The sequence below is a fragment of the Centruroides vittatus genome, unplaced genomic scaffold (genome assembly GCF_030686945.1).
Source record: "Centruroides vittatus isolate TY-2023 unplaced genomic scaffold, ASM3068694v2 contig_799, whole genome shotgun sequence".
NCBI lineage: Eukaryota > Metazoa > Arthropoda > Arachnida > Scorpiones > Buthidae > Centruroides > Centruroides vittatus.
This window is the reverse complement of record NW_027122516.1, coordinates 3417521-3430286: the sequence shown is the minus strand read 5'-3', so window position 1 is coordinate 3430286 and position 12766 is coordinate 3417521. Positions and strand designations below refer to the sequence as shown.

General features: G+C 33.6%; 1 protein-coding gene across 2 annotated transcripts in view; it reads left to right on the top strand.

Moving 5' to 3' along the window:
• Positions 1-4563: 4563 nt before the first annotated feature.
• Positions 4564-12766, top strand: part of LOC136981940 (sodium- and chloride-dependent glycine transporter 1-like) — a 33350-nt gene continuing 25147 nt past the window's right edge. The window contains exon 1 of one of the 2 annotated variants that reach the window (XM_067278350.1): positions 4564-4768. In XM_067278350.1, the coding sequence (XP_067134451.1) occupies positions 4760-4768 (9 nt within the window). In that variant the 5' untranslated portion in view covers positions 4564-4759. Of the gene's footprint in view, positions 4769-10394; positions 10598-12766 lie in introns of those variants that run through there. The other variant, XM_067278349.1, reaches the window with a different exon arrangement.

The following is a 12766-nucleotide window of genomic DNA, read 5'->3' as shown; positions in this document are numbered from 1 at the left end:
AGAAAATTATATATATTCTGTTTACATAAATATATCGAATTATTTAAAGAATAAAAGTTATATATATAAATTGAATATTAAAAAGTACCGCCGAGTGGTAATGGTAGCGAAGAGGTTAAAACGTCACAGTATTGACAAAAGGTCAAAGGTACAAAGTTTAAACATGTGAATGTCTCCAAAGACGCGCGTAAAGATCTATGGCCTCTTGACATTAGCCTCTCGCATGGACACGTGGCTTGTGTTTGCGAGAGGAAAATAATTTTCCTCTTTTTAAGGTGATAATTTCTGTGCCAATTCGGTTGGAGTTTTATTTAATCCTCCTCCTCGTCTTCTTCTTGTTTTTTTTTTCTCCTCTCGAAGCAGATGAGCCGTTTTCTTTTGTGTCCATTTTTCGAAGATAGAGCCCGAGGGCCCCCGCTCCACTTTCACGTCACGACCTAGACGTTTGTTTAATCAAGCGATTTTTACCAGACAAAACTAGCTCCAGTTTTCCTCGTAGTCACGTGCCAGACGAAATGGTCGAAAGGAGGACGTGTTTCGTGTGCATAGAGATTAAAGGTCAAAGAAGAAAACAAAACACAAAAAAGAGAAACAAAAAAATATATATATATATATGAAGTCGAAAGAGGTCGTGAAAGAGTTGAATGCTTCCGCTTGAAACTCTTCATTAGTGAAGTGTGAGTAGATAAAGTGAGATCTTTTTAGATCATCAGAAAATTTTGCTGAATGATGGTCATTTTTATGCAAGTAACAATTGATAACGATGATTATCATCCGTGTCGTGTACGTCTAGAAAAGAGGAGGACCCAACTTGAAGAACCGATACAAAATTAAAAATTCGAATTAAATTTCAGATACTTCACCCCTTAATATTGTAAACTACGAAGAAATTTCTTTTACAAGATGATTTTTATGTAAAGCCAGTAATTTAATAACCCTAAAATTGCCCCAATTATCATAAATAAGAAAGACTTTCCTGTCCTGTACCTAATCACTTTCAAAATATAATAAAATTGCTAAACTAACAAATTATATTTACGAGTATAAAATATATGATAAATAAGCTACTTCTTATACGCATATATACGGAAATAGACAGACAGACAAATCATTATTCTCTAAATAATACTTGTCAATGAATCAAGTGTTTATATAGAAATTTTTCTATGAAAGAATATTGGAATTTCAGCCTATTTCTTGATAGATAAAAGGCATTCACTATATGCACGAATCACTAAATATATATTACGAAATTACTCATATTATTAAACGTTCTACACAATTGCAATATCCCATTCAAATTTCTTTATTAATGTTTTGATCCGTGAAATGAGATTTTCCACATGAAAGATGACAAATAATATATTAATTTCCATATACTTTCCCTAATACCGTGAATTATTAAGACATAAACCATTATTTTGCAAAAAAATTCTCCACTTAAACTGTGGATTTCGCAGCAAAAAAAAACGCCCAACGTCACGAAATAAGAGGGATTTTCCTGTATATAATTACTCAAAACTCGCTTATTTCTAATTAATCTATGCGATTATTTAGGTTATCAGAATGCCAAGAAAGCGCTGAATGATTATGAAATAATCTACATTCAAAATAAACAAATTGATTCCAGTCTAGACATATTTTATACTGAAGAAAGAGGGGGAGTAAATTTATATTGAAAGACAAATCCTTTAAAAACTCCTTGCCGAGTAATAAAACAAGACATAAAAGTTTAAAATATTTTAAAAAATTACCCCAGAAGGCTCTTGTGTGTATGTGTATGTTGCATTGTGACTGAAAACTTAAAGAATATAAAATATTTTTATTGAGGTTCACCTTACATTAATAGAGAACGGAAATAATGTAACCTAGAATCATCAATGAGTACCAGTTACACAATTGATATATTTTTGCTAGTTTTCGGGATAATAATAGTTTTGTATATATTGCGTATCAAATCTGAATTGATCTTGTCCCACTTGACGAAAACTTCCTGAATTAAAGTATGTTGACCGTTCATTGAATTTTTAGCTATGAAATCTTAAAACTGGTTTGCAAAAAGATGAACTAAATCTTCCACTTCTAAAATCGGTTCAATGATCACATTTAGATGGCTAAATTCGAAAATAACCGAAGAGAATCGTGGAGTTTGCAATGAGGGGGTGCCACGTATTCCTCCATTGCATGGCGTTCAGAGATTAAAGTTTGATGCCAAATGATTGTTTCGAGCTTAAAAAGTTGTCATTAATTTCTATTTTTTGACGTGGATAACGTTTAAAAATAACTGGATCGATGTGCTTCGTTTGTCTTCAGAGCTTATGATCTTGATATTTTTGGGATTCGGTCGCGAGTTCAAAATTCGCAATGTCCAACCGATACGGAAGGAAACGAATTCTTAAAACACGATTTTAATAAAACTTTAGGTCACTATCTGAACGAAGTCGTGACTAAATATGGTCGAAGATCGTCCTACATTTAAATCATCTCACGAATTTCATCTTTGATAGACTTGGGCCACATTCTTTAATCAAGATGGACCCTCGTCCGAGCTATCAACTTGACTCGTTTTCTTTCTTTTATTTTATTGTTATTAACTGGATTTTTCTAAACTTTTATTCAAACTAATTGTAAAATAAGGATAATAAGTCCTTTCCAAAACGGGTTCCATAACATTTACATAATATGGGGCATGAGAAAAATTCGAAATTAAGGAATTACGAATTGAAGGTTAAGTTCGAGATAATTTTCTTCTTTTTATTTCCTTTAATTTATACATTTTTCTTTGCTTAGCAAATCAGAATATTAAATGTGTGATTTAATTTAATTGTAATTAACTTCGTAAGAAATGAATTACAGGAGGGAGAGAGAGGGGGAGATGAAAAAAAATTGACTTTCATTCGCCAAAATGGCTTTTTTTTATTTAATGGAATCCTTTAAAAAATCTTAATTTTTATAACATTTTTAATTAACTTTCTAGGAAATTACGGATATTAGTCTTTGACCCATGATTTTCTACGAATCAGATCACTTTTCCTTCCTCCGTTTTAATCACGTGACGCCGCAGGCTAGCGCGTATGGCGCCATATTGGCGACTGTCTCTTTTCCAAAGCGATTGGATAATTTATTGTAAGGTTTAAAGAACAGGAAATTGGACAAATTTGTATCTAGATTACCTTTAAGTTTATTTTATAAATAGGCTCGTTCCTTCTACTACTACTTTTTTTTCCTTTTCTTTTGCTTCCCTCCCTCTTGCATTCACTTTCAGCCCGAGCACATAGGCGATTGTTTTAATTAACAAAACGGTAATGTTGCGAAAGGACAAATGAGCCATTCCACACCCTGTCGTCCTTCGAACACGAATTAAATGACAATTTTAAATTCGAAAACTTGATATTTAATTTATTTAACTGATGGAAAATTTAGATAACATATTAAAAGGGGAAATAAAAATAAAAAAAAAAGGAACATAAACTTTTTGTAAAGAGAACGCTTGCGAGTTTGGATTCTCATCACTAGACTAGAAACTATTTTTCATCCCCCTTTGCATTTTTTTTCCTTCCATTTTTCTTTTTAAAGTACTTCCCATCCACAGACAAAATATAGTTTTCTCATGCCAAACTAAATTTAGAATATTCTACAAATCCCATAAATGCTTAACCTACAAAGGGGGGGGGGAACTAACAACAAATAAAGAAAACAAATCTTTACAATCCTAAACAAACGTAACAATCAATATACGTGTTGTAAAATGATGTTAAAAAAAAATATATATATATATATATATATATATATATATATATATAGATTTTCACGAATATTTTCAATTTTCACCATAAATTTGTTTATATTCTTTATTAATAAAGTTTGTATACATAATAGTGTTTAAATATTTGATGAAATAAGACGAGAAAAATGGACAGATGCGAAATTTTTATATAGTGGGGAGGGGTAAGGTGGAAAAAAGTCGGACGTGGACTAAAATGGAGGAGAATTGTGGTAAAACGCGCGATTTTTCTAAAACAAAAACTTAACTAGTGTCGTATTTACAAACACAGATCTTGTTCATTCAATAAAAACACGAGAAAATATTCCTCGTGTCTCATTACTGCGCATCCCGTTATCGATTATTCTCCCCTTCTGCATTTCAAACACACACACACACACACACACACAAATCCGCGCGGTACACACACATACAAAACAGAAGTAACACTTCTATTATATATATAAAAATATATTGTATAATGCAAAACACTTTTTAAAAAATAGTAGTAGATTAATATAAAATACTATTTAAAAAATCACACCTAAAATTTATAGTCTTTATTAAAATGAATCCCGAAATAAAGGGCATTAGAAGTGTTACTGCATGTGTTTGGTGTGTACGTGTGTGTACTATGGGGAGACGGGTCTTTAGTGCATCCTATCACAGAATGCAACATTTTTTGGCGACTTGCCAAGCTCGTGCTGACCTCCCTACCTGTCTCGACTGGAGGATCATCTAGTATTGGGGCAGGCTATTGGTTAGCGGGTAGAACCCACTAATATCGCGTCACTTTATTGGTCGGGTGGATGATGTACGTGTATACACCGACACACGCCGTAAGCCGTGACGTCATAACCGGCTCCATTGTGTTTAGCCGAGATGTAGGCAGTCTGCTTTCGCGCCACGTTGATATCAGTGACGAATGCTGGCGGGCAAGCATTAGTACGACCCTTGTTTACAAACAAGAGCACCTGTCATTATTACAATTTCAATATGAAAAAGGTAAGTTCTTTCGTCTTTTCCTTCTATCCGTTTCCTACCTCTTATAACACCACCGAATTTTAAGTCTCGTGGGCGTCTGTACCGGCGTTAAATCGAAACACGGTAACACAATTAATATATTCGATCGAAAAACATAGAAAATATATATATATAAATATATACACATAAGAAGAATCGTATCGTGATAGTGAAGGGTACTGGACTGTCTTAAACATGTATGTACAGATTTTTTTATTCTTAAATTTGGACAATAGGCGGGAGGAGACCGCACCCTGTTAGAGGCGGGAATTTTACCGTTTGTTAAGTGACTCTAGAATTTTTGAGGGACAGAAACATATTTAATGTCTACCTCCACCCCGTTTGTATAAAATAGGTTAAGCATCTTATCCACATCTTAACTAATTAGATTATTTAAAACGCTCCTTAACTCTTTTCTCCATATCTCGTCGTCTTTCCCCCATCTATTATTTTCATCACACAACGTCGTCTTCCCCCCTCCCTAGTTTCGTTATGGGTACGCGTTCCTCATTCAGAAATTGTTTAATTAATTAGTTTATTATTATTATTATTTTCTTCATTTTCTTTCTTTCTGTGGATACATACTAAAACACAACAAAGCCTGGAGCTATATATGAAATGGTTTCAGAAGATATTTTTCGATTTTTTTCTTTTACTTTTTACCGAACAGGTTGACGTACCAAATCAGGTTCCATGACCACATTCCACACGACCCAAAATAAACAAACATATGGCAACACGAGGTGTAGTATTTACTAAATGGACAGACCGACATAACTACGGGAGGAACGAAGTGTAGACAGGGGATGGCGCCTCTCACGCCTACTGTTTTTTCTCCCTCTCGATACCATTTCCCCCCTTTTACGCGTACGTAATCAAATTTACGTCACCGAACTCATTTGCATAATCTAAAAAAAATAAAGGAGCAGAGTAAAGGGTGAACGTTTCCGCCATGTTTACTGTTGTTGTTGTTATATATATATTTTTTTGTTGTTGTTATTATCTTTAAACTTTGTTTACTTTCATCCAGTCGTAAAACCGGGTTTTAATTGAGTGTTAAAATGTAAACTTTCATCTTTACTCCTGTCATTTATTTAAACAAGACATTTAACAGGGACATTGACTCCCTGTTTAATATTGGGGTCGCCCAATAGCGAGGACCGGATTCAGTGGCCTGGATTTAACAAAACATTCCTAAATCATAACAGTGTATAAAATTTAAAAATAAATAAATATAATATAATATATATATACGGAAAAAAATTCTGATAATTACTAATAAAATTGTATGGGTTGTTGAGAAAAATAAATGGAACTTTTCTAGTATAAAGCTGTTTGTTATATGAATCACACGACGCGCTAAATAGTGATTGACGCAACACTTAATTGTTATTGTCTGTCGTCATTAATTTCGATAAACATATTTATAGAAAAATACAGTATATGAATAGGTATTGTTTAAAAATTTAAAAAAAAAACAGCTTGCAGCTTATTGTTAACCGGGGTATTAAAATTCAAATATCCAAACACCAATGATTTTCTTGGGAGGGAGAAAGAGTGAGAAATTAGGTCGATCGGAAAAGTGGTTTCCGAATCGAGTCACATGACTTAATAATAACTTTTCCCCCCTTCAATATAATAATAACGAAGCAATAAAACAGGAGAAGTGTGCGTACACGAACAATACAGTTAATTAGGGAAATTCGAAATTGTGCGCGCCATTTGTAAATTTTAAGTAACGGATTAAAGCGCTAGACAGAAGCCAAAGTAAGTAATTCGATTGGAGGATGAGTGTTTTAACCGCCTCGATCGTATCCCGTAGCGTATTTCATTGAGTAAACGTAAGCGGAGTACGTAAAATGTAAGCAATTCTCGTGTTTGTAAACACTACGGGAGCTTTGTTATACTATAAATGCTACTTCATAGCAATCATTTGATGTAGTGCGGTAAAACAGTCACACTGTTACCTATTTTAATGGTCACGTTATTCGTGCAAAGGTAGTCGAGTGTGTCATATGTTTCATCATTTAACAACTGCAGAAAATCCGAGTTCTAGTGGTACTTTACATGCGCATTCCGTTTTCAAGGGCACTAATTACACATGTATTATAATCGTCTATTGTAAAATTTTTGAAGCCGTTAAGAAAAGTAAATAAATGAAAATATGACAACGGTAACTCGGGACGTACTTAAGCTAGAGATTAACAAGGTCAAGGAGAAATTTTATAGAATACTTATCCGAAAAAAAGGGGGAGGTCCGACACGTCTTGACGGGTCGTAAAACTAAAATGGATTTTTCGAAATTTTACTCCATTAGCCAAAAAGTAATGCCAAAAAGTGGATGAAAAGTGTGTAAAAGACGGCTCGATTCTTTTTTTATGAACCTTTTACATACCTCGAACGGCTTACAGACTCGCTACTAAATGATCTAAACTTAGCGAGGTTAGGCTATAATTAACAGAACGAGTCGGGGCGCATGCTCCTTTATGGAAGAACACCTCGCCACTGAGAAATAAAATCGATATTGATGACGGAAGTGAACCTTTACCGGCGAACTCTGACCCCCGACCGATTGATAAAATTCGCCACGCATGCGTCATCCTGCTTTTCGTCCCCCTTCTCCCTTCTTTCTTACTTAGTTCAACCCGGCTCTCACTTCGTCGAATCGACATTAGATGGAGTTCAGAATGGCGCAAGTCGAGTGGATATCATTGAAATTTATCACTTTCCATCTTTAGAATATCGATTTGGGCTCATTTGTATCCTCCTCCCCGAATTGTTGTGACGTATTCGTAACGATTTCTTTAAAAAAATAATAATAATAAATAAAGTCATTTACCTCGTGAGAATTCTTCACAACAAATTCGAGGCCAATTCCTGCTCATTTTCTTTACTTCCAACTGTTTAAGTAAAGGGAATGTTTCGCCATTTTCTTAATTTCTGGCTTCAATAAAATAAAATAATAATAATAAAACTTTAAATACTGAGAAATCTAAATCGAATCAATCAAGATATTTCATTTTTCGCCGAAATTATGTAAATAATACACAGGGAAGTGCGAAAATAGAAGTAAGCTGTGAATCTGAGAAGTACAGATGTTCGGTATTCCTTATTTATGATTTGATTTATTCGTAAAAATAAATATTAACAACTGTATACCCACTTTATGTATAAAGAATACAATGAAAAAAGTAACTGGAAAGGTTCTGAAAGCTAAAAGATAAATTTAAAATTATATAAATCTATACACTTTGTCTATTATTTATATTACACGTAATAAAATAAGTTACAATTCGGTATAACCTGTGATTTTAAACCGTTTTATCAAAATTTACACGTTATTGTTGTTATTAACACCAGTTTTCTAAATTACTAGAAGCAGCTGGAGAGAGAGAGTAGCACGAAAATAACAAGATTATATAATTTATTTATGTTTTATATATATATATATATATATATATATTCCTTCTGTTTGGTTGGTTAATTCTTAAAATAAAGTCTTCGAATTTCGAGTGGGAAATTTGTGGCGCGTGCAAAATTCTCCCAATCAATCGATTAGCGGAATGTAAAATTCCAATTAGAAAATTAACGCAATGTAAACGTCTCGATATTTCTACACGTGACAATTTTAGTTTACATTTCGGGTATGTCTAAATATTCCGTTGCGAAATTCGTCACGTGTGGATCAGGAGTGCAAGCTAGTGACGTCTTTTTTTGTATATTTAAAAGGGAAAAAAGTAATAACATTCGATGTGATGATGTGTGACTCATTAATAACAGTTACACTAACGAGCACAATTATAAGTGAATTTGTTATAAAAATCGGCTTAAAAAAGCATTATATATATACAATTATTAAAGATTTTCTGTTATTTTATTTATTATATGAATTATTTGTGTGTATATAATATAATACATAAATAGAATGGATGTAGTATACCTACATTATATATATATATGTGTGTGTGTGTGTATGTATGTATATTATGTGAGTATATGTGTATGTTGTAAAACATAAAATACATGTGTATTATATGTATTTTATTTTATGTATCACAATTATTAATGTTATTCTTGATGACAATACTTGTACAGTACTATACTTATTAACTTAATAGTAAATATCCTCTCTTTATATAAAACAGTAAATTTATTTACTATACTCGAAGTATATAAATATTTATTCCTGTTATAGTAGTGTTACAAGATGTGGAAAATCGATTTATAAAACTCGACTTGTCTTACATAATTTAAAGTTTCACACTTTAATACCCACAGGTGAAACATCCCAGAGCATGTTTTAAACATAACGATTACACATATATCAACGATACATTCTACCTCTAAGCATATAAAATGTACAGTTAAAGGTACATTAAAGCCGGTGTGTAAGCAAGATCGTAACTGTATCGAATGTTTGGAAAGAGATCGAGATATTAATTACTTTTAAATTAATTGGCGGCTGTAATTTCATTTTTATTATTATTAATTCTTTTTCTTTTTTCTTCCTCCTATTACTCGAATGCTTTTCTAAGTTGTAATTATTACTTAAAGAGATTAAAAAATGATGAAATATTTTAATGCCATTAAGTAATATAACAGACTTGTCCTGATTATTTTCTTTGCAATGGGATTCTGCAATCACGCGTTAAGGATGGAGGAAAAAATATATATATAATAAAGAAATAATAAATAAATCTGTGTTTACATATTAAGATTTTTGATTGGTTTATAGATTTTGTAATAGTTTGACTAACTTGGGTCATAGGTGACGATTAGACAAACAAGGTCAAAAATATGTAGTCTCAACAGAAAGATGGCCAATGCTGATATGGCGTCTGGTTTATTTTTCATTTCTGTTGTTAGTTTTTTTTTAAAATTATAATTAAATTACGTTTCTTCCCCCTACGGAAACGCTAAGTGTGCACGAGAGTAGAAAACCCGAGAGTTCACGAGACACTTCGAATCCTGGGTGGTCCCACGAGACGCCTACACCATTGTTAACAACTGTACGCCCCCCTGCGATGACGTCACGCGTGAGGGAAGAGGACAGAGAGAAATTAATCCTCCCCCTCTCTCTCTCTCGACTAATCCGTGAATAAAATTCTGGCATAATTAAATATATTGAATGACTACAAGGAGCGTTAATGGCACAATTGCATTTTTAATTATCGGGTTTTGTATGTAAATTTTTAAAACTTGTGGCTAAAGGGCATTACATAAGAAATATTTCGACATATTTTTATATTAGGAAATGTCTTAATATGTTTTAATTTATCGAGGGAATTTTTTAGTACCTCCCCCCTCTCCTTTCCGATATACGAGCCGACTTTTCTTCCATCGTCGCTCAAGTGTTTGCAGCATCACCTCTTCAAATCTGGCGATTTTCACGATTCAATTATGGCCGTTTTCACGCGAACTTTACTCAAATATTTGGCTGAGAATTACAGAAATTCGCGCCAGAATTGTACAATAAACGAACGATGGTAAGGCAGAGCGAGTGATTCGATAGTTCGACCACTCCCGTTCCTGGCTCGTTGCCAATCAATTGGGTGAGTATTTTGGAAACTAGATTGGCGCTCACTTCCTTACAAAAGTTTCGATTTGATAATCATTGAGACGTTTCTCTGTGACGTCACTTTCAAGCCCAATACCATTGGCTAGCCGGAGATATCCCTGTTATAAATAACAAATAAGGCATTAAAATAGAACAAACGGGAGGAAGGAGTTGGGTGCTTTATATACATGAAGCTCATTAATGTAATAAAAGCCATGGATGTTAAACAAGTGAAAATATTTCGATTTATGAGGGTAAGTTTTTAATTAATATTCGAATTTTCTGGGATTTTTTTAAAATATTCTTTTAAAGCTTCCCCTGAATTCTGTTTAATTACTTATCTTAACTGTTTCTAGAATTTTCATAGTATATGTTTTTTTTTTTTTTTTTTTGTTTTCCTTCCTTCCTTTTTTTTATTCTTAACGGTTATTTTGGTTTAAATATATTCCGGTGCCTGTACAGTTTGAGAACTCAGACGGATCTCAAGGACACATTTTTGAAGCTCGTCAGCACTTTTATACGAGTTTATAGAAGTTTTCGAGTATATTTCGTACAAATTCTATTTATTTTCCTTCGTCACTTTTAAGAATTTTCACCCTCTCCCCATCAAAACGGTGCCATTCTTCACAAGAAAATTTGGTATCTGGCATCGAGCGATGATGGATTTTTACATTGAAAACAGAGTAATAGAGTTCGGTTACATCACACGGGAATTTGTGTACATGCGAGTTCAAAAACACTCTTCTATCTAGCGTGTGGTGTGACATCACAACGTCGTCATGAAATCAAAATCTAAAGTACTCCCCGGGTGCCGAGGGACAAGATTTTCCAGATAATGTTAGCGCTTATGGCGGGAAATTGGGTTGAATGAAGTCAATACCTTGACCTACTCTGACGTCATTCCATTCGTTTCATGTCTATGCTCACAGGCTTATCCATAATCTGGTTTATCGTATTGTAGGATACGGCATACGTGACTTTTAAGGGTTTTTAATAATCATTCGAGTTTCGGCAATTTAACCAGCGTCTTTATGAAGCAATTTTAGAAATTCTTTTCTTATGTAATATCATATCTCTCGTTCTCCATTCATAAATTTCATTAATGGAAGACAGACAGACGGGCTCAAGGTTGCACACAGTTTAAGGAATGACCGTCCTTGTCCGCACTTATTATGTAAAATGATGGTAAACCCGTCTCCTGTCTAATATAATTTAGGACAAGGTGAGCGCATTAGGCTCGATTAGAATAAGTAATCTTTCTCTGGTTTTCGTGTCGAATGTTGTGTGTGTGTGTTGTTTTTTTCTTTATTTATTTATTTCTATTGAAATTATCCTCCCTCGTTCTATTTATTTGTCATTTTGGAAAGACAACAAAATCTTGTCATCGATTGTTTTTCCTTCAAGGTTGGCTCGGATATGGTAAGCAAGATCTCTAACAAAAGATTCCTAACTTCTAATTGGATATGTAAACGTTACAGACCATGTTCTTCAATTTACCTGGCGCCAAACAGTGTACAGAACTGCTGACGAGCCGTTGAGCTATTTTGGAAACTGCCATGTTTGTAAATCTTTAAACGTTAAAATAAAATGTTTTGCTGTTCAGATATTATGACATAGAACAGAGGGGAAGAGAGAGGGGGGAGAAGAAAAAGGCGGGGAAATACTAAAGAATACAGAATCTTTATTCTCAGAAACGACTTATTTATTCGATCCCTGGGCTTTTTTTTCTAAGAACCGACAGCCACTCCTTGAGACAGTAGGAAAAAACACGATAAGAGAGAGAAAGAGAGAGGATTTGGGGTAGGTTTTCTTTCCTCTGTCAACGTGTACACGATATTGTAATGGCACATGGCGCCAAAACACATTAAATTTCCTTTTTGGTAAGCTTATCCGTATCGGTTGCTATATTTTACATTGACATATAAATTACGCATAGATTATGCAATTGAAATTCTTGCAAATTTTACAATTACGAATTGCAGTCTGCTCTGGTTTTGTCAAAATTTGGAACGAGGATTTGACTGGCTGAGCTAATAAAAACTGATTATCGACAAGGTTAAAACTTTTCTCGAATTGACCTAGAAAATCTTGCTCGCATGGAGTCACTCTACAGAATATGGGAGGAGCTTTGTGACTTTGTTTTTGTTTTTTAGTGAACAGGAACAAGAATAACTCTTTGCTGAGGTATTTATAGAATTCTATAGGATCTTGTTAATTATTTTTTTCGGCGAAATAAAAAAAACCCGAATTAGAAAAAAAAATTAAAGGAAATCTACGGGTTTTTATCGGAGATAAGGTAAAACCGGAGCGGATTGTAATCGTGGATTATATACAGAAAATAGCTAATTATGAAGCAAAAACAAAAAGAATTCTGGTTTGTCCGGTAAAGTTGATTTCTCGTTCACCTCTCGACTTGTTCTTGT